This window comes from Arvicola amphibius, chromosome 15 (genome assembly GCF_903992535.2).
Source record: "Arvicola amphibius chromosome 15, mArvAmp1.2, whole genome shotgun sequence".
In the NCBI taxonomy this organism is placed as follows: Eukaryota; Metazoa; Chordata; class Mammalia; order Rodentia; family Cricetidae; genus Arvicola; species Arvicola amphibius.
In genome coordinates this window covers 14465682-14487598 of record NC_052061.1, presented here as the reverse complement: position 1 = coordinate 14487598, position 21917 = coordinate 14465682, and the positions used below count along the sequence as shown (strand labels likewise).

Here is a 21917-nt window from a genome sequence, read left to right as displayed (position 1 = left end):
CGCATTTGTGAAGCCCTTGGGTTCCAACCCTAGCACAGCAGGGGATGACAACAGGGATCTCTCCTTAACATTTCACCAATGAAAACCCCGGTGACATTATGCATTTGAACATAATATGTTTAGGCAGTCTTGGTGGCATATACCCATAATCCTAGCATTTTGGAGGCTATGCATTCAAGGACAATCTAAGTAATATAGTCAGGCCCTGTCTAAAATTAATAAAAAAGCCTCGTCTCAATTATGCTTCCTTCTTTATGTGCTGTTATATGCTGTGTACAGAAACAACCCAGGACACATACTTAGGTTTCATACTCAGCAAAATGCCCTGAAACACACAACTAAGGACATAAATCCTTGTCCCTACATTGGCACTGATTCGAGACAGATGTTCTCTCTTCAGAGACACACCAACAGGAGGGCCACTCCCAGCCTGGCACAAAGAACACGCCCACTGCCACCCCCAACTTCAAGCATCTCCACAGATAAGTAGATATGAGAGGGGCAGAGGGTCAGGGGTCCGACCTGGAAGGGGGCACTCTGAGGTTCCCCCATGAGTTCCTTAGTATCACCCTGCTTAGCAGCAGAAGTGGGAAGGGCCCAGTGCAGCATCCCTGGGAGGGCCCATCTGGCCAGGACACAGTGTTCCCAGGCTGGCAGATGTCTGCCCCACCTGGGTAAATTAGGAACCAGCTTGGGCTGGCCACCCTTAGACCTATATCTCCGCTGTCCAGCTGCCCCACAGCCTATAAACTCCAGCAACGACAGCGGACCGGGGTGACACTGCCAGCTGTAGGACCTGGAGATGGGACAGGCTGTTCTTTGACAGACTGCCCTGACTCCCTAGCATGTGTCCTTGAGCTCCCTGCCCCGCATCTCTTCTCCCCCAGCACACACGTTCCCACACAGTTCCCGACCCCCAGTGGCTCTGGAGGGCAGGTTGCCTGGTTCACATGCCCTCGCAATGCAACAGCACGTGACTCTTAATGAGGGCTGAGCGTGGTACCGGAGAAGAGAAAACCCTGTGCCAGCAGGGGAGGATGTTCCTGTTATTGCACTAGCCTCGAGAGCAGACATCTCCAGGATCTGACACAGGCGATATGGGCTTTTGGAGTCTGTGGTCCTTCTTTCCTATGGCCTGCTTTCTGTTTGTTTACATCTGCCAGTACGACATGCCATACCAGCTGCACACACCCAGAGTCCAGTAGGAGGACAAGTCTAGACGCATATAATGGTTCCCCTTACATGCGTTCCCCAGCACGGCCTAGACCCTGGGTGTACCAGGAACTACTTCTGAGTCCTGTATGTCTTCCAGCACTCCTTCTTGTCCCCCTCAAATCAAGCAGTTGTGGAACTTGAAAAACACCCAAAAGTCATGTTTTATTCCCAGTTTCTCACGGTGTTCAATATAGTGGCTGTACAGAGGGTACAGGGAAGGGCAGGGGATGTCGGTCTGCTAAGTAATTTCCTCAAAGGTGTGTTGTCTGAGATTTGTGCCACAATTCAGGTCACCAATTAAGGGCTGTAAGACTAAAGCCCAAAACAGCTGGAGGCCCTTGTACTGGGGAACCTTCAGGAAATCTTCTCTGAAAGCCTGTTCAGCCTAAGGGAACCCCAACATCTCTGGCTCACTGCCAGTCCCTCATTAGTCCCACCCCAGGAGGGGGCTGAAAGCATCCTAGGAAGGCAGGAACTTGGGGCGTGTATGCAGATCTTAATCCCCAGTTTGGCAGGCCTAGCCTCTGCCCAGGGCATCCACTAATTCCCAAACTAAACAGCAGGCTGCTGTTGGGCTCACTGCCTGCTTAATCTGTTCCCTACAGCCTGGGGCTGGCCATGGGGCCTAAAGATTCCCACACTCTGAGCTGCTTCTTCTTTTACCTGTGTAATAGCCTGGGCTGACCTGGAATTCATTTTGAAGACCAGGCTGGCCTTGAACTCATAGAGATCCTGCCTGCTTCTGCCTTCCGAGGTTAAAGTTATGTACAAACACACCCGAGACAGTCTGGGTTTTTAGGGAAGGGTGCAGATGCTTGACTATAGGCTTTGCAGCCCTAGAAAGGATATCTTTAAGACCAGGCTTCTCTTTACCCAAGGCAGCCTCTTTCCACTGCTACCATAAACATGGATCACCCTAGGTTTGCTGCAACAGATCCCCTGTGTTGTGAGGGGAGACAGCTTTTGTGCAGCGTATGATCTGTGGCTGTACACAGGCGCTTACCTACCCATACCTCCATTAACCAAGAGTTGCTGAAGATCATTTTATTGAGGAGCATGAGGCAGGGAGAGGTGGGGGGCATTGCAGCCTCCCCAGGCCCCACCAGGGGGAACAGACCCCCCTCCCAACTTCCCACCTCCTAAGTGGCTCCCCCGTACTGTGGGGGACTTTGTGCAAACTCTGCCCCAGGGGAAAGAGGAGGGGTGTAAAACAGCAGCAGCTGGGATGAGTGGTGTGGTGCTACTGGGTGCTGGGGGGCTTGTAGGGCTCCAGGAGCAGGGCAGAGAAAGTGTTGACTTTGTCGGCTCCCCGAACCTCGTGGGGTAACAGTGGCAGCTTCACAATGTGAAAGTCTTCATACAGGTCTTCCATCTGTAACCAGGTTAGAGAGAAGAAAAGCAGAGATGTACGGGCAGAAGAGGTCGCGACAGGAGTGACAGGTTAGGCAGAGGCCTCTGATATGGTTAAGTGGGAAGGGGGCTAGCAAGTCCAGGACTAGACTAGATGTCACGCTTCCCAGTGCAGCTTTAGTCCTCTGGATACAGAAGGCCCAGGAGTGGAAAGAGGGTCATCAGGGAGGACAGAGGTCAGACAGGACTGGGAGCGTGGCTCTGCAAAAAAGTACTGCTAGCATGGTAAAAAGCCTCCAACACTATCCTCAGCAGACCAAAATGCATGCATGCGCGTGCTTCACACGCACACACAGACACCCACCACTCTACTGAGCTGTCAGGCCCAGTCCTCAGAGATAATACAGGATTCTGGCTGGGCTGGAGCTGGGCAGGTGGGCGACACCCTGGTCCAGGTTATTTGGCCTGGATCTTGTGGCGAGCCTCACACATCTTGCAGGGTTTTTCAGGGTCGGGGAAGACAAGCTGGTTGACGATGATGTTGTGGGTATCGATCTTGCACTTAGCTAGCTCCTGGATCAGCCGCTCCGTCTCATACAAAGACAAGACTCAGCAATGCACACACAGATGAAAGTCGTCTGCTCCTGTGGGCACAGGACAAGAGCAAGGGACGTGTGGATGAAGGTCGTCTGTTCTGTGGGCACAGGACAAGAGCAAGGACGTGTGGATGAAGGTTGTCTGTTCTGTGGGCACAGGATAAGAGCAAAGGAAGGGCCTACGCTATCCCCATCCTCAGGAACCTCTCACCACCTGCTGGATCACAACTCACAGGGTCTTGAACTGTTCGCTAACGGATCGGATGACAGGCAATGTCTCTTCTAGCTTGGAGGCCAGCTGGTCAGCATTCATGTCCCCAAGGCCCAGCATGTTGCACATCTGTGGGAATGAGGGGACAGGTTTGCCACCTTCCTGGGCCCATCAGGCCCTTGCTGAATACTGGAGCATCTCCAATAAAGGTGTGCCTGGGGCCGACATCATGGGGTAGGTCTATTTTTTTAGTTCTTCCACTTTATGAGCAAATATGGCCAAGATATCTGACCTCCTGTCTTCTCGGTTTTTCCATCTCCACACCTTACCTCCAAGAGCTGCTGTGCTAGCTACGTGAGCTGTCAGGTTTTTTAGCACAGATTGGTGCTAGGCACTAAGTAGATACCCAGTCGACATTACTATCTGAGGCTGGAGGAAGGTACATGCATGTTCTAGAGATAGACGAGGGAGTGGTGACAAGTGTCATACTATTGACAATACACAGAACCATTCTTGGACCCTCCATTTTTTTTTTTTTTTTTTTTTTTTTTTTTTTTTTTTTAGTGGATGTGCTGTTGAAGTGAGCATTACAGTTGACGGAGAAGGAAAGGAAAGACCCCAGACAAGTGAGAAGATCACTTGATGTCGCGCAGCGGCCGGGACGTGGAGGGAGGCAGTGCTTTGCCACAAGGATCATGGCCCCAAGAAGACACTGACGAGGAAGTGTGTGGCACCGACCCTGTGAGAATAAAGGGCTGATCTGGTTCTTGATCTGCATGAGGCGGCCCAGGCCCCCGCTCCACGATGGTGGGAAAGTTCAGGAGTCTGAGTGTGTGGCCAGTGGGTGCTGTGTCGAACACTACCACTGAGAAATTCATGCCTTTCACCAGCCTGAGGGGAGATGAGGCTCAGGTTCACACCAGAGGCCCTCCCAGAGGAGGCAGACAATACACCAAGCCCCTCCCCAGGCTTACCTCATGACCTCGGCATAGCTTCATGGCCTCATCGATGCCAGGGAAGGCACTCATGGCCTCCTGCATCATCTTCTTTGCCCATGCTCAGCATGTTGTCTTCCTCGAAGAACTCATCGGGGAGCTCTGCCACGCCCAGGCTGGGGTCTATCTCCTGGGGGCCCGAGGGACCAGGACTCAGGCTGCTGCGGATGACGGACTCCCAGAGGGGCCTCAACTCCTAGGTGTAGGCCAGAGGAAGCCCATGTAGGGCTCCAACCACACAGGATCCAGGGTTCTGTCCCATCCAATGGTTTAACCTTCACAATCAAGTTGCCAAACTGGGACTAGGGGAGGCCCCAAGATAAGCTGAGACCCAAGCCCACTGCAGAAATTTGCATAGCTGTCTGCCACCCAAAATCTGCCTTCCCAATAGCTCCAACCGTTTTCAGATCATGCCTCTAATGTGGGCCATCTTTGAATATAATTCTCCTATTAAATTATTTATTTGGTTTTGCAAGACAGGGTTTCTTTATATATAGCCTTGGCTCCTGGAACTAAGTCTGTAGACTGGGCTGGCCTCAAACTCACAGAAATCCACCTGCCTCTGCCTCCCACGTGCTGAGATTAAAGGTGTGCATCACCAAAGCCTGGATAATTCTTTTATTTTTTAAGAAAACAAATCACTGGGGCTGGAGAGATGGGCTCAGCAGTTAAAGAGCACTGTCTGTTCTTCCAGAGGACCCGGGCTCAATACCGAGCACCACATGGCAGTTAAACAATTATCTGTAACTCCAGTTCCAGGGCACCTGACACCTTAACCACCAATGCACATAAAATGAATTACATAAACTATCAAAAAAAAAAAAAAGAAAGAAAAAGAAACAAATTACTAGTAGGGAGGCTGGTCTTCCTCAACCTCCCCGAATGCTGGGATTGCAGGGTGTTGTGTTTCCACCAGGGTCGGCTCACTCCAGTTATTCTCTGTGGCTCACCCTGATCTTATTTCCTTCCCTGCCTATTTGCTGTTCCTCTTGTTAGTATTCTTGTGTGTGTGTGTGTGTGTGTGTGTGTGTGTGTGCGCGCACGCGTGCGCGTGTGTGCAGGGCTGGTTCAGTGTTGCTGATGGAAGAAAACCAAGGGCTTACCCAGGCCATGCTGTGCTCCCATCAAGTTATGCCTCCAGCCACTCACTGGGAGATTCTAAGCATGGGCTTTACCACTGAGCAATTCCCGAGCCTCTTAAAGGTGGCTTCTAGCTGGGCACTTGACCCATGGCCCCAGCCTCTCTCTGCCTGGCAGATTTTGATAGGAGCTTTATTACTGAGATATGGCCCCAGCCTTGGCCTGCTCTCTTACCAGCTTAGGCTACATGAGAAACTTCTGCCCACTCTCCTGTTTTGCAGTTGACAAGCTCCCCACTCTACTTTTCCCCTAGCTCTTTGGTATTGTTGCTTTGGGGACAAAAATACACCTTACCAGTCATACCCGTCCCCATTCACAATGACTAGATCTCCAACAGATGTTGAAAAGTCATACAATTCTGCCCACTACCCCTATTCCCTCCTCAAATGTCTCCTGGTCTCATTTCACTGAGGAAGTCCCGGCCTTTGCAAGAGGAAAGAAGACCCTGGCTGGGCCCGGTGGCTTGTAATCTCCAGTACTCTGCAGAATGAGGCAGAAAAGCTTGCAAGGTCCACCAATGCTACTGAGTGAGCTAATTCTGGCTGTAAACTTAGGGAGACCCAGTCTGAAACCAGCAACATCCAAACCACAAACAAAACCGAGACGGCTCAACAAGTAAAGAAACTCTCTTCACGAGCCTGAAGGACCTGAGTTCTATCCTAGAATCCACTGAAGAGAGAGGAGAAGCGATCAGTCACACACATAACAATAACAAAGGAAAAGTAAAAAGGGCTGGGGAGTTTAGTGGTGAATCTACCCTAGTATGCACCAGGCCCTGAGTTCAATCTCTATTTCTGGGGAAGAAAATTAAAAAGGAAAGTTGAAATGCCACTGTTTTAACACCTGTTCTGCCCCAGGAGCATCCAGTTCACACACTGCCTTCTGATTTCCACCCCTGGCAGAGCCTAAGCCCCGGCTGTGTGTGACGGACAGAGCTCAGCCTTTAAGAATTATCCTTGCCTTGCCGGGTGGTGGTGGCGCATGCCTTTAATCCCAGCACTCGAGGTGGAGGCAGGCGGATCTCTGAGTTCGAGGCCAGCCTGGTCTACAAGAGCTAGTTCCAGGACAGGCTCTAGAAACTACAAGGAAACCCTGTCTCGAAAAACCAAAAAAGAATTATCCTTGCAGGGCTGGAAAGATGGCTCAGAGGTTTAGAGCACTGACTGTTCTTTCAGAGGTCCTGAGTTCAATTCCCATCAACCTTATGGTGGCTCAAAACCATCTGTAATGAGATCTGGTGCCCTCTTCTGGCCAGCAAGCATACATGCAGACAGAATACTGTATACATATTAATAACAAATCTTAAAAAAAAAAATTATCCTTGCCAAGCTATGTCTTTTTCTACTCTGAAAAGTTCCAGAAACAATCTAATATGCTCTACCACCATCTTTTGCAGACAAACCCTTCCAAAGCCAGGTGTGGTACTGTGGGCCCTGCAGAATCAGCTGCTTTAGAGGCTGAAGCAGGAGAACAGGCTGAGCCCAGGAGTTCAAGGCTAGTCTGGGCAGCATAGTTGAAATTCTGTCTCAAAGACTCCCTGTTTCTTTCCTGTAAGGGTCCCATTTCTCAGTTCCCATCAAGACAGTTACTATTTTCCTCATTAAGCCAAAACCAAGCAATCTTAGGAACTGGAGAGATGGCTCAGAGGTTAAGAGTACTGGCTGCTCAGGGCAGTGGTGGCGCACGCCTTTAATCCCAGCACTCAGGAGGCAGAGGCAAGTGGATCTCTGTGAGTTCGAGGCCAGCCGGGTCATGTGGTTTACAAGAGCTAGTTCCAGGACAGGCTCCAAAGCTACAGAGAAATCCTGTCTCAAAAAACAAAAAACAAAACAAAACAAAACAAAACAAAACAGTACTGGCTGCTGTTCCAGAGGACCCAGGATCAATTCCCAAAAACTACATGAAGGTCCACCACCATCTGTAAATCCAGTCTCAGGGGATGCAACACCCTCGTCTGGACCCGAGGGCACTGCATCCAGTTGGTGTACAGACATACATGCAGACAAAATAGCAATGCAAAAATGAAGCAAAGGGGGACTGGAGGGATGGCTCAGAGGTTAAGAGCACTGGCTGCTCTTCCAGAGGACCTGAGTTCAACTCCCAGCAATCACATGGTGGCTCACAACCATCTGTAATGAGATCTGGTGCCCTCCTCTGGCATGTGGCATACATGGAGGCAGAATGTTGTATACATAATAAATAAATCTTTAAAAAACAAGACACAAGTTGTTTATTAAAAAAAAATGAAGCAAAGGAAGAGGGCCTGGGTCCTGCCTCAAAGTGATGTGTAAGACTTTGACTCCCATGGGAATCCTTACCTCTCTGAGGAGTGGATGGGAGGTGGAGTGGGAGAAGGTGGAAGGAGCAGGAGGGGAGGGAGTGGGAACTGGGATTGGTATGTAAAATGAGAAAAGACTGCCTTAAAAAAATAAATAAATATGAAGCAAACCCAATCAATTTTTGGCAGGTGCCATGACACAATAACACATACCTGTCTTCCTAGCACTTTGGAGGAGGAGGAGGATCAGAAGTTTAAGGTCATCCTTGGCTACATATCAGGTTTGAGGGCACACATGAGACTCTACCTCAGAACACCAGAATAATGAGGACTGGAGAGAAATCTGAGTGGTTAAGGCTCACCCAGGCATTTCACAACCACTTCTACCTTCAGTTCCAGGGGGTCTGAAGTCCTCTTCGGGCCTCTCCAAGCACCGCACGCAAATAGCGCATGCCGTGCACAGTAACACATACATACACATAAAAGTAAACAGACAGACAGGACAAAAGATGGCTTAGTGGACAAGCACTTGTGCAAGTGTGGGGACTGAAATGTGGATCTCCAGAACCCATGTAAAGATGAACGTGGTAACATGATTTGATAATCCCAGGGCTGCTATGTTGAGATAAGAGATGGAGAACCCACCTGGTGGTGGTGAAGCACGCCCTTTAATCCCAGCACTCGGGAGGCAGAGGCAGGCGGATCTTTGTGAGTTCGAGGCCAGCCTGGTCTACCAAAGGCTAGTTCCATGACAGGCTCCCAAAGCAAAGCGGGCACAGAGAAACTCTGTCTCAAAAAAACAAACAAACAAAAGAGATGGAGAACCCCTGGCAACTCTCAGGCTACCTAGCCTAGTGTATACAGCAGTAACAAGAGAGACTCTGTCTCAACAAGTGGAAGAGCAAAACATCAGTATCTGAAAATATCCTCTGACCTCCATAGTGACACATGGGTATGGGTGCATGCATTACACACACAGACACACACAAAACGAAGGAGAGAGAGGAGAGAGAGAGAGAGAGCAGGAAGGGTTTCTCTATGTATCCCTGGCTGTCTTTGAATTCACTCTGTAGACCGGGCTGGCCTCAAATTCAGAGATCCACCCATCTCTGTCTCCCGAGTGCTGGGATTAAAGGATTGCACCACCACGGCCAGGCACTATTATATTTTTAGATAGGGTCTTACTATGTAGCCCTGCTGGCCTCAAATTCGCAGCGATCCACTTGCCTCTCTCTCTCTAGTGCTGGGATTAAAGGTATGTGCCACCAGGCCCAGCCCGTTTCAGAGTAGGAGCTTGAACACGGGGGATGCAGCTGAGCACCGGCCTAGCATGCTGGATGCCCTAGGCTTCATTTTTTTTTTTTTTTTTGGTAAGATTTATTCATTTATTATGTATGCAGTGTTCTAGGTCTGCATGTATGCCATCAGGCCAGAAGAGGGTGCCAGACCTCACTACAGATAGCTGCGAGCCAACATGTGGTTGCTGGGCATTGAACTCAGGACCTCTGGAAGAAGACCCAGTGCTCCTAACTGCTGAGCCATCTCTTCAGCCCCCTGGGTTCCATCTTTAACAGTAGCAGCAGCAGCAGCAGCAGCAGCAGCAGCAGCAGCAGCAGCAGCAGCAGCAGCAGCAGCAGCAGCAGCACCACCACCACCACCATCATCACCACCACCAACACAATAACAACAACAACGTGAGCATGGGGCTAGAGATGGCTCAGCAGTTAAGAGCGTGCACTGCTCTTCCAGAGGACCCGGAGTTCATACTCGCCTGTAACTTCAGCTCAGCGGAGACCTGATACCTCTGCCCCCCGCACATATAACTAAAAATAAAGTTAATCTTTAAAAGAATAGCTTTCTTATAAAAAAAGAAAAACAAAAAACTTCTATTAAACTTTAGACTCAAAGCATAACTGCTGCTCAGCCAGCAACACTGCCAGCAACTGTGCACCTCCGGTTGGTCTTCCTCCTTTTCCTTCCCTTCCCTTTGCTTGCTTAGTTTCATTTGGTCACCTTTCTTCCTTTTCCCACATGTCCCCCTGGGGGTACACAAGGCAAAGAGTGACACCCAAGGGATGAGTATGCCAGCTGTGAATGGCCTGGTGGCTGCTGGTAGGTCTCTGTCCCCAGAAGACCTTATGGTTGGAGCTCAGTGGTTATGAGTCCCGGCTGTTCTCCCTGAGGATCTGGGCTCGATTGTGTAATTCCAGTCCTAGAGGATCTGATACTCTCTTCTGGCCTGCCTGGGTATCACCCATGCACTCTGGGTAAAAATACCTGTCTTTAAAACAAAATTAAAAAAAAAAAAAAAAAAAGGACCTCAGCTAGAGTGACCCCAGCTTTACTTACCATAGCAAAGAGGTTGTCATAGCCTTTGACCTTGGTAGGCACCTTGGAGAACTTCTGATCAAAAGCATCTGAGATATTGTGGGCCGGGTCTGTGGAAATGATTAGAACACTCTCACGCTCCTTTAGACAGTTGGACCGCCAGGCTGCAACTGCGCGAAAGAAAGGTGGGAAGACAGGAGTGAGGAGCCAGCTTTTGGCAGTGGGGTACAGCAGGAGACGCGAGGTCGGGCCACAGAGCCCTGGATCAGCGGGACCTTAAGAGCAAGTATGGGTCCCAGTGGGATCATGCCTTAATACTTGCAGAGATCACTACCTGACCCTTCTATTTGGCTTGGACTGGTGTGCAATGTTCAGTTGACTGGTTCGGCCTGTTCGAGCGCCTGCTTCTGCTTTTTTTTGGCATGCAGTGGCACAGTCCAGGTGTCCAGCCAGCACAGACTGCTTTTCCTCCCTCACCCCATTTGTTCAGGGACAAGTACTTCACCTCTCAATGGACTGAGGCACTGTCATCATGTGCTTTTGACACACCCTTCTACTCCTTCCCGCGCTGGGCATCAAATGGAAGGTTCGTCATACGACAACAGCTTGTATTAGTGTCCCTCCCTCTACTCTGAACTTCCTGGGGGAGGGGGGTACTGTCCAGCCGACTGCGGTATTTAAATGCTCCTCTGCACACACCACGCACTAATTCATAAGACCCAAGGCGGGGTAATTCAACTAGGACGCCAGACTTGCATTCAGGAGGTATCTTCAGCAGGCTGCAGTACCTTCCGCTGAGTACATCCCCGGAGAGCCCCGCTGAGCTCGCTCTGCCCCGCTCGGGATGAAAAAGCCGGTCCCCGTTCTCCCCTTCGACCGGTGGTACATCCCACCCGTCTTCTTGGCCCCACTAGAGCCTCCTTACCTGCAGGTGGTCTTACCCACGCCACCCTTGCCCCCGACGAAGATCCACTTAAGGCTGCGCTGCTCGATGATATTGCTAAGCGTGGGCTCCAGCGGCTCCACATCAGGAGCATCCTCGAACTCCTCTGCCTCAACCCCCCACCCGGCCACCCCCGCCGCCATCTTGGAGCCGGCTCACGTGATCAAGCGGGACGCGCCACGTAACAAACACCTACAGGGGAAATAAGTCTGCAACGTCCCTGTGGAGGCTGGAAGCCTCACTTATTTTCCTCCTGCATTGACATTTACATTGACCACAGACGCTATGCTTTTACCGTTTTATGCCTCGAGGGCTCACCTTGGTGAACTTTTGTCTGTAGTTTTTTTAAGAATTCCCCTGTCTTGTGAACATATTGGTATGACCCACAGCATTGCCCTTCACTGATTGGATCTTAAGTCTTGCGGCACTCTTTTTATTGGCTATATCTTGTCTTACTTCCACTAGTCACGCTCAAGTCCCTGTAGGCGTCAACCTCTCTCTCTCCTTAGCAACCAGCCAAACATCCTGTCTATGCTCTTTGAATGAAGTTAGAGCAAGGTTGTCTCTTGGCTCGATTCTACAGGCTCAGTTTCCTGATGATCATTTCCCCGTTACTTTCTATTTTGGACCTTAACATCTCTTCTTGTCCGCCAGTTATTCAGTTGGTTGTGAGCCACCTGGCTCCTGTCGCAACCAATCACGAATGGACTGGTTAGTTGACTGAGGGTCGATAAAAGGCAAAAAGACTTCATTTGTGGCAGGGCATGCAGACTTTTGTCCTATATGCTCGGAATACCCAAGCTGGATAGGAATGATATGTGTAACAGTCGTCCTTGTAAAGAGAACTTTAATTTTCTGAAACTCTTGTTGCCCGTGGCGCTGTACTTCCCCCACCCACTCGGTGTACACGTGTGTGCGTGTTTCAAGTTCAACAAATGCTGTTTGAATTCAATCCCTGTTCTCGGGAAGGAATACTAGGGTTCTTAGTCCCTTAGTGCAGAACCCAGCTCAGAACATTAAGTCTTAGAGAAGGACTCAGACTAGAAATATCTTCGGCTTCATTTTAGACAGGGCGTCTAGCTGCACGCAGCCAGCAGTATGCTTATTTAAAGGTACGAGATTAAATTCTGAGACAGATGCCCAACCTGGAGAAGCTTTCACTTCTAGTAGGAGGTGTCAAGTTAGATAGATAAGCTTTGTAGACCTAGTTAGGGGCCGCCCAAGTTCCCACGAGTCAAGAGAGCACACAGTGCCCAGACAAGATTCTTTCAGTTAGAGTTCTGGCGGCAGACTGGGTTTGTGCGTTCAGCCTTTAGAGGGGACCCGGGTCCCAGACGATGGCTTGATTCTCGGGGAGCTTCTGTCTGCTTAACGAATTCGTGTCTGGCAGGATTAGGGAAATCCGTGGAACAGAACTTCTGAACCCGACTTCTGGGTCGCCAGGTCAGAGCACCTTGGCTCCACCCAAGCCCCGCCCACTTGCGTTGGTTTCTGGGATCAGTCCTCTCTTCCCAGCATGCAGTGCTCCAGGCGAAGCCAGTCCCGCGCCAAGCGCGCGATCTGAGAGCCTTTCCCGACGTTCCTTGCGCGGCACCTGGCGACAAAATGGCTGCCCGAGGGAGACGGGCGGAGCCTCCTGGTCGGGAGGCGCCCGGCCCGGCGGGCGGCGGCAGGAGTCGATGGGCTGAATCGGGGCCAGGAACGTCACCCGAGAGCGGGGACGACGAGGTGTCTGGCTCAAGTCCGGTGTCCAGCGGTGTGAACTTGTTCGCCAACGACGGCAGCTTCCTGGAGCTGTTCAAGCGGAAGATGGAGGAGGAGCAGCGGCAGCGGCAGGAGGAGCCACCCCCGGGCCCGCAGCGACCCGACCCATCGGCCTCCGCCGCGGCGGGCCCAGGGAATCCGAAGAGGAAGGGCGGCCCAGGCCCCACGCTCAGCTTCGTAAGGAGCCGCGGGGGTGGGGGCGGGCGCCGGGGCCCGTGTTGGCAGGGGGAGTCGGGCCCGGGAAGGGGCGTCATGGTCCAAGGCAGCCCTCCGTCGGGACGCCCGGACGGTCCCGGTCGCTTGCTGAGAATGTTGAACCTGGATTCCGGACGAGAGGTGTTTCTGGGCGTTAGTGGGAACACCCAGATCTTACTCGCGGGACCTGGGAACCGGGAAATTGTATTGGAAGCAGCATTCTGGGGATAGGGGACTTTAGACGCTAGGATTCCTGTTTGTTTTGTACCCAGACTTTGAATAGTGGGGACCCAAACACACGATTTGTGGGAAAAGGAGGGTACAAATTCAAATTCCGAGTCTGCTGTATTCGTTAAACTCAGACCACGGACCGTAGCCGGGCGTGGTGGCACACGCCTTGCAATACCAGCACTCCGGATTCAAGAAGACCGAGGATTCGAAAGTGAGATCCTGCCCTAATTAAACAAAACCAACCAACCAACCAACCACCAACAACAAAATGCAAATCACCGACTTTGTGGCATTAGGAAGATCAGTCGATTCCTTTCTATGTCTTTTAACTACTGTCGGTTATTGAGCACCTTACTTTGTGCTGGGTATTCAGTGTTGAATTGACAGAAAAGAACGTTGTTTGTTTAGAGCCTGGGTTGCCTACCCTGTTTTTCTGTAGTTCTGAATTATTGAAATTTCATCTTTGGATGTGAGAATATTCCGTAGAAATTCAGACTCCTTACAGAAAGAACGGAGACCAGTGGTTCTCTATTGGGGACAACTCTCTTTACCCTCATTGGTAAAGTCTGTAGACATTTTGGTTGTTAAAACTCTGAGAGGCTAGTGACATCTATGGGTAGGCACAGGAATGCTGTTCAGTTTCCTACAGTGCATGGAATAACAAAGAATGATCTAGCTGAAAACGTCATGAGTACCAGGTTGAGGAGTTCTAGGTTAAATAAATTGGATATATAATTTTTGTTAGTTTTGAGCTTGCTTTGTCTCAGGTGTTGAGTTAGAGGCCCTGTAGTGGGGAGGAAGAAATGTTGGTTTGAAAATAACAGGTCAAATCCTGAACTCAACTGTGTGGCTTGGGGCAAAACTTAAGTTTCTTTAGCTCGTAAAAACGGTGTATGAGCCAGTTAAGGTGGCACATACATGTAATCCTAGCACTGTGTAGGTTGAGACAGGAGGATTGAAGAGCTTGAAAACAGCCAAAGTTATATAGCAATAACCTGTTTCTAGAAAACAACACGAAAAAGTTGTGTTTGTGTGACTGGGTCCAGTACTGTGTTCCTGTAACCTCAACTGTTCAGGAGCTGAGACCAGAGAGTCTAAAGTACAGAATGAATTCAGAGCCAACCTGAGCGCCTTAGTGAGACCCATCTCAAAATAAAAACGAGATCTGGAGATCTAGCTCAGTTGTAGATTACTTCGAATGCTTGAGAGCCTAAATTACATCTGTAGTACTACACAAGAACAGGAGATGGGGGATAGTCACAGCAGTAGCTAATGCCCAAGTTGAAGGGTGAGTACAGAATGATGGCTTGGAGACAACCCCCTCCCCCCCAGTTAAGGGGAGAAGATGGGATACCAGGGTTGAAATCCAGAGTAAAACTGTTCTTAGAGGAAGTAGAAAGTGACAGGATCTGGGTTGATGTGACAGTCAAGAATAGAGGCTGAAATCTTCTCCAGGAATGGGAGCAGCAATAGTGGTACTATTAATTCCATATGCTCATGACTAGCCATTATAGTTAGTTATACCTCTAAAAAAGCCAGGCCAGATCAGGGCAGGAGAATTAGGGGTGTGTTGTGGTTCAGGGTGCTCCCACTGGCTTGATCATCTACCCTGAGCATTGCTCTCTCTGTTCTGCAGCGTGTTCTGTCCCCTCCCAGAGACTTGTCTTTAATCTCTAAAATGGGGTACTTTTTCCAGTAGCCATAACTGAATGTGAGAACAGATAATGTGGCCCAGCACTCTTTGTGTTGTGTATAAGGCTTGGTATATAGTAGTACTCAATAAAGGTATTGCTACCTATGAGGTCCCTGTCAGGACAGGGGGAAAGCCTGGGCAGAAAGAGTGAGGACAGTGCCACTCCCCAGCAAGGTGAGCACTCCTCTGCCCCCTGGGAGGGTAGCCTGGGGCCCAGACTTGCCTGGGAATGGCAGCCCAGGGCAGGTGCTGAGTCAGAGTGTGCTCCTCTCTGATTGCTGCGCAGGTCGGCCGGCTGGAGGAAGCTGGGGCGAGGCGTCGCTAGGAAGGTGTAGTGGGCCTCAGCACCGCCAAGGGCGGGCCCGGCCTCCTGTAACCCTTGCAGTCTTCCTGTCCCTTCACCCAGGTGGGCAAGCGCAGAGGCGGAAACAAACTAGCCCTCAAGACGGGAATAGTAGCCAAGAAGCAGAAGACGGAGGGATGAGGTGAGTGGGCTGCTAGGGGTGCCACCCTAATTGTCTTGTCTTTCCAGATTCAGGCTTTGGATGGGTGGGTCTGGTAGGGTGGGAGGTCCCCCAGATAACCTGCCTCTGCTTATTTTTATCTCAAACCCAGGACATTTAGGGGGACATTAGGGATGGGTTATCTGTCTCATTGTGTTCCTGACTCTTGTCCCAGCTGTTTCATCATCTGTCTTCCAACTGGTCCTCCCCTCTTCGACCCCACAGTATTAACAAGTAAGGTGACGCATGGGCCAAGTACATGGCAGAAGTGAAAAAGTACAAAGCCCACCAGTGCGGTGATGATGATAAGAACTCGGCCCCTGGTGAAATGACCCCCTTCCTGGGTGCTTCACTGCCTGGGACTCTCTGCGATGTAATAACTATTTAAAGTGGTAATGGCAGCGGCCTTCCTGGAGGACTGATACACGAGAAGGAAACCAAGGCGCTTCCGTGGCCGCAGACCATTCTTCCAGGGACTCTTTTTTTTACCTTGAGCCTTGCCTCCTGAGACTTACTAGACCAGTGGTTTACTGTCCCCTTTCTTCCCACCACCTCGCTTTCTCTGGCTCTGTCTGTCTCTTCTCGCTGTCTCTCCTTTTAGCAGTCACTTCTGAGAAGTAAAGAACCTGATTTAGTGCTGGAGTTGTGTGCTTGGTTTGTCATCTTTGCGATCTCCAAGCTAAGACTTTGCCCACTAGTGGCTACCACGTCTACCAATGCTGGAGTGGAGCCTTTGTGAAGGGCAAAGCGGAAGGTTCTGTAGGCAGGGCCACATGCTGCCCGTCTTATACTTAGGACATCTTTCTTCCTTTCTTATAGTAACTGTGACACTTAAAGGCCTGTCTTGTTTTTGTTTTGAGACAGGGTATTATGTGCACAGGGTTTGTCTCTTGCCTTGGCAGCATGGTGTGGATTTGTACTACCTTCCAAGTCTCCTCACAGTCTCAGTTTAGCTGTGACTTGGGGTGTACTTAAGTCTGAGTGTGCTTGCCCAGTGCACATAAGATGTGTTCAATCTCTAGCACTCCACATTTGTGCAGTACATTAATCTTACGTTTTGGTTAATACAGAGCTGCTGTTTTATTTATTCCCCAGATACTGACTAAGCACTTGGTATATGCCAAGGCTGTTCTGGATTCTAGGGACCAGAGCTTTAAACAGCCTACATTTTCTCTGTTGTTACAGGAGACAGATGGGAATAAAAGGCATGGCTTTTTGGGTGGTGACTGCTAACAGGGATAGAACAGAGGCTTGTTGCAGGAGGGGATGTCTGTTTTAGACCACTTTTTATATTTTTGGTTGTGAGCACAGCCTTTAATGGCTTATATATCTCTCCAGCCCACATGTCACTTTTTTGGTTGCTGTTGTTTTTTGTTTTTCGAGACAGGGTTTCTCTGTGTAGCTTTGGAGCCTGTCCTAGAACCTCGTGCTGTAGACCCAGGCTGACCTTGAACTCACAGAGATCTGCCTGTTCCTTCTTCCTGAGTGCTGAGAGTAGAGGAGTGTGCCACCACTGCCTGACCATATGTTCCTTTTTTTAAAAAATTATTTTTACGTGTTCATTTTTTGCTTGCATGTATGTCAGTGTACTACTACAGTGCATACCTGGTACCTGTGGAGGCCAGAAGAGAGAGCAGCCCGATTCCCTGGAACCAGGGTTACAGTGGTTAGTTATAAGCTGCTAAGAACTCAACAACCTGGTTTCTACAGGAGAGCAGCAATGCTTTTTAAACAGATAAGCCATCTTTCCTGCCTCTTTAGGTGAGATCTGATCAAAGTCTGGAGGGAAGGAGGTGAGAAGAGGAAGTGTCTCAGTAGAGATCTCAAGACACTATAAGGATAAGTTTTATAGTAGCAAGCTCTGATGGTTACTGAGGAAGGACAGATAGCTGTGGTCCAGGAAATGTTGAGGGGTGCCCCTGACCTTTATGTTAAAGCAACTGAAGGCACTGTGTTCATTCACTCAGTTAACAAATATGATGTAGGAACTGGGCATGGTGACTCACGCCTTTGATCTCAGTGCTTGGGAGGTGGAGGCAGTGGATCGGGAATTTAGGGTATCCCTTGTCTCATGTAGAGTCTCCCCAAAACCACATACATATAAAATGTAAAGTTGGTCAGGGTTGACAGCTTGGTAAGATAACATTTGCTCTAGATTTCCAAGATGGCAGGGACAGTCTGTGGAAGGTCCTCCACAGTGCTCCAGGCAGAGGTAACCGCAAGGGGCCATAGGTCTTCAAAAGACGGGCTTGGGTGGGTTAATGATAGGGAAGGGAAACACAAGCTAATGGAGGTCAACTGTGGCTGTCTCCTTGGAAGCCAGCAGCAGTGGATTTTAAACACACACAGACACAAGTAGGTCACCACTACAGCAGCTTGGCCTCTATTCTGGGAGTGTTGTCAATAAGCAGGGCGAGTTGAAATCCAGGCCCTTTTTATCACAGTCTAGCCAGATGTATGACCTAGCAGGAGTAGTAAAAGGAAATTCAGGTACAAGTTTGGGTGAGCCATAGCCCTCTTCTGCTGCTTTTTGTGCCTTTAGCTGTTTCTATAGATCCCTTATCCTTTTTAAAATTGATTTTTGCATTGTTATGTCTATATTTGCCATATGTATACAGATGTGTTAAATCTCTGGGAGATGGAGTTAGGCCAGTTGTCAAGCACCTGTCAAGGGTGCTAGGAACTGAACTCTGGTCTTACGGAAGAGCACTTAGTGCCCTTAACCCCTTGGCCTTTCACTACTCCGTCTCTCAGCGTTTCCATGGCTTAGGTCTTTTGTGGATTTATTTTTGGTCATTTGAGAAGGTTTTCTTTTTGTAACCCTGACTGTCCTGGAACTCACTATGTAAACCCAGAAAGACCTTCAACACATAGAGATCCACCAGACTCTGCTCCTCCCAAGAGCTGAGATTAAAGGGTGTGTGTACAAACTTGTGGCTTTATGGGAGGAGGGGAGGCTTGAGACAGGTTTGTGTGTGTGGTCTTTGTGCTGTCCTGGAGCTTACTCTAGACAGGCTGGCCTTGAGCTCACAGAGATCTCTTGCCTCTGCCTCCTGAGTGATGGGATCAAGGTGGTGCCACTGCAACCTGGCCCCACACCTGACTTTCTTTTGTCTTTATTTTTAAAGATAGGGAAGCATCTTTAATTCAAGTTGTAAAGAGCCAGGACTGGGGTGTTCTTAGTGAGGCCAGGTATTTGAGATCCTCATCACTACAAAAAGCAAACGTGTATATATGTATATACACACATATATACATATGTGTGTGTGTGTGTGTAGTTTATTATTACTAAAACTGCCTTCATTGGTTCTCTGAGAGAAGTTAGCTTATGTTGTTACAGGCTGTATTCTACAGTTCTGGATGGAACCTAATTTTTGGTGCATGCTGGCAGGCACACTAACATGACCTATATCTGGAGGCCTTGTTTTAAAAATTAGAATGAAGCTGGAGAGATGGCATACTGGTTGTATTTGCTGCTTTGTAGAGGGGTTTGGTTCCTCTGGAGCAGTTGTTGCAGGGCTTCCTTGTTGCCAGGTTGTAAGTCCTGGGGACTGAACTTGGGTCCTCTGCAAGAGCAGTGCATGAGCTTCTTTCCAGCCCTTGTTAAATTTGTTTTAAACTATACGTGTATGTCTGTGTGTGCGTGCGCAGCGTTGTGCATATTTCTACTATGGCACACATGTGGAAGTCAGTGGACTTCCTTTAGTCAGTTTTCTCTACCGTGTGGGATGGAACTCAGGTTGTCTAGAGTGGTGGCAAGTACCTTAATCTGTTGAGCCATCTTTCTTTCCAACCTCTCCTAGAACACAGATTTTGAACGACTGCTATGGAACCCAAGGCTTCATCTATGTTAAGGAGACCACTCCAGAGACCGTGAATAACTAACTACACATTCTAAACACCAAAAGTGTTTATGTTCTCCCATCAGATTCAAAGTTGGACGCGAGTTGAATGCTTTTAGTTGAACTCAAGTAAATATTGGGTGCCTTAGGCCACTCTAAGAATTGCATAGGAAAATACTGTTTGGAAACCTCATGACGGAATAAATGATAAAGATGGGAGAACCCAGTATAGTGGTGCTCAACTGTAGTTATCCAGGAGGCTGGGGTGGTGGATGGTTTTAAGATCAGCCTGGGCAGTAAAAAATACACCGTATCAGCCAGGTGGTGGCGGCACACGCCTTTAATCCCAGCACTTGGGAGGCAGAGGCACACGGATCTCTGTGAGTTTGAGGCCAGCCTGGTCTATAAGAGCTAGTTCCAGGACAGGCTCCAAAGCCATAAAGAAACCCTGCCTCAAAAAAAAAAAAAAAACCAAAAACGAAAAATACACCTTATCAAAACAGCAAAAAACAGACCAGGAAACTTGTGATTCAAAATCTCTTGTGGAAAAAGGGAAGAGACTGCTACTAAGCTAGTGTAGTGGTCACTCAGGAGGTTAAGGCAAGAAGACTGCAAGTTGGAGGCCAGCTTGGGCAACACAGATGACCCTGCCTCAGGAAAAGAATTGTTAATAAAGGGGCCAGTGAGATGGCATGGTGATCAAGGAGCATCCTGAAGACCTGAGTTCAGTCCCTAGGGCCCACATAGTGAAAACCAGCTAGCTGTGCAAGTTGTCAAACAAGCCATTTGAACACAAACACATTTTAAAAAAGTATTAGTCTCCATTTCCATACTCACTCGACATGGCGTCTACCTGGAGTCAATGCCCATGTTTGATCAAACATTTCACCCCCCACTCCAAAAAAAATGATGAAAAAAAATTCCCAAAAGTTAACCTTTCCTGGGTGGGTCCTTCCAGCTAGTAACTGAGGGAGCAGTCCAGCACCACGAATGAACTGTGTTTGGCGTCCTGAACGCAAGGCACCTTGGGACTTGTAGTTTCAGGGGTCACGGGTGTGTATGAGTAGTGGCGGGACAAGAGGAAGCTCTGCGCATGTGTATGCGGCTTGCTACACGTGTCTTTTAAGGAGGGTTTCTGTTTATAGTGAGAGTTTTCAGCTAATCTGTTCGGGAGCTTTCCATTAATTCACCCGAGCCTAGTAAAGAGGCTCAAATTCTTGCTTTTCATTAGTGAAACGCTGTCGGGACTGATTGTGCTAATGAAGTGTGGCAAAGTTTCATCTTTTCCAGTTGAGATACCTAGACCTGTCCCTCACCTGAAGGTCAATGAAATAGCACAGAGCTCGGTTATCCTTTGGAATTTGAGTCCTGGTTGTTTAGTAAATATTGGTTTAGCATTGTGCGAAGACCAACGACGGGGCAGTTTTCGCGCTGTGCTAAAAGCCAAAATTTCAAAGACTAATTTACGACCTGTCATCTAATGTATCCTGGATTATCTGTAATGTAATGTAACAAAGTATACACTATTCCCTGAAATGGAGGAGGCTAGCCGCAGGAGAGCGAGCGCTTTAATCGGCAACAGGGCTAGGAGGGGAAGTTAGAGGAACCACCGGGGTCTCCAAGTCTAGAGTACTATGTTCTGCTGTTGAAAAGGAAAAAAACTACTCTGTTGGATTCTGTTGGCAGAAGCACTCATGATCCTGCCCTAGCCTAAATTCTCTGGGCAAGGGCTCTCATCTCACTTTTTATCTTCAGGTAGGGAAAGGGATTAGGTCTTCTGTTCGAATTTACTAGATCATTTTCTTTAAAAAGTTATAGCCAGGAGCTGGAGAGATGACCCAGCGGTTAAGAGAATTTGTTTACTCTCCCATAGGACCATGGTTCAAGTGCTATCGCTGCTCACAACTATCTGGTAGCTCTAGTTCCAGGAGACTCAACTCTTTTGACTTTTACTGCCACTAGACACACATGCAGGCAAAACCTCCACATACATAAAATTCAAAAAGTTAAATAGCCTGTAGTATTTTCAGTTCTATGTAAAAGTGTTACAGTATTGAACAATAACAAAGATCAGAGAGTTGCTTGTGTCTCAGGTATAAAATCCACCCCAAACTGTGTGTCCTGCTCTTTATTCACATGTGGGTCAGATGTTGTTTAAAGGAGAAAGAGAAACAGCCATTTCGATTTTTATTTATTTTTTCAAGACCGTTTGTTTTTTGATGAAAGGGTTTCATGATGTAGCCCAGGGTTTCCTAGTACCAGTGGGTATACTTCCTATCTCCGTCCTCCTCCTCCCCCAAATCCTGAGATTACAGTTTTATGGGTCTCCACACCGGACTGAAAACAGTTTAATTCTTGAGTGTAGTAAGAGCGAAGTTAGTTGTGGCTGAGGGATTCCTAGGCTCATTACATACCCGGAGCACCCATGCACTTGCGAATTTCTAGCTCCAACAACAAGATGCAGTCAGGAGGGCTGGAGGGAAAGTCCAGTGGTTAAGAGTACTGGCTACTCTTGCAGAGGACCCAGGTTTGATTTCTACATCCATATGGCGGCTCACAAACATCTTTAACTCCCGTTCCAGGGAGGAAGCCCAATGCCTTCTTCTGGTCCCCACGGTACTGCACGCACATGG

At 48.9% G+C, this 21917-nt stretch overlaps 2 protein-coding genes across 4 annotated transcripts; one reads left to right on the top strand and one right to left on the bottom strand.

Annotated features, from left to right (window-relative positions):
- Positions 1–2244: 2244 nt before the first annotated feature.
- Positions 2245–11209, bottom strand: Get3 (guided entry of tail-anchored proteins factor 3, ATPase). The gene is given in 12 exon segments (XM_038312714.1): positions 2245–2597; positions 3023–3173; positions 3176–3206; positions 3391–3506; positions 4117–4165; positions 4167–4263; positions 4347–4366; positions 4368–4421; positions 4423–4497; positions 10135–10251; positions 10253–10283; positions 11039–11209. Coding segments are annotated over 12 exon segments (1044 nt in total). The 5' UTR covers positions 11200–11209; the 3' UTR covers positions 2245–2455.
- A 1373-nt stretch (positions 11210–12582) lies between these two features.
- Positions 12583–16084, top strand: Trir (telomerase RNA component interacting RNase). Of its 3 annotated transcripts, none has more exons than XM_038312751.1 (2): positions 12583–12974; positions 15346–16084. In XM_038312751.1, the coding sequence occupies exons 1-2, from the start codon at positions 12662–12664 to the stop codon at positions 15426–15428; spliced, it is 396 nt and encodes a 131-aa protein (XP_038168679.1). In that variant the 5' UTR covers positions 12583–12661; the 3' UTR covers positions 15429–16084. The 3 variants fall into 3 exon arrangements, with proteins under 3 accessions (XP_038168679.1, XP_038168678.1, XP_038168676.1); XM_038312750.1 differs by having other exon boundaries at positions 12587–12997; positions 15226–15368; XM_038312748.1 differs by having other exon boundaries at positions 12592–12997.
- Positions 16085–21917: the final 5833 nt, after the last annotated feature.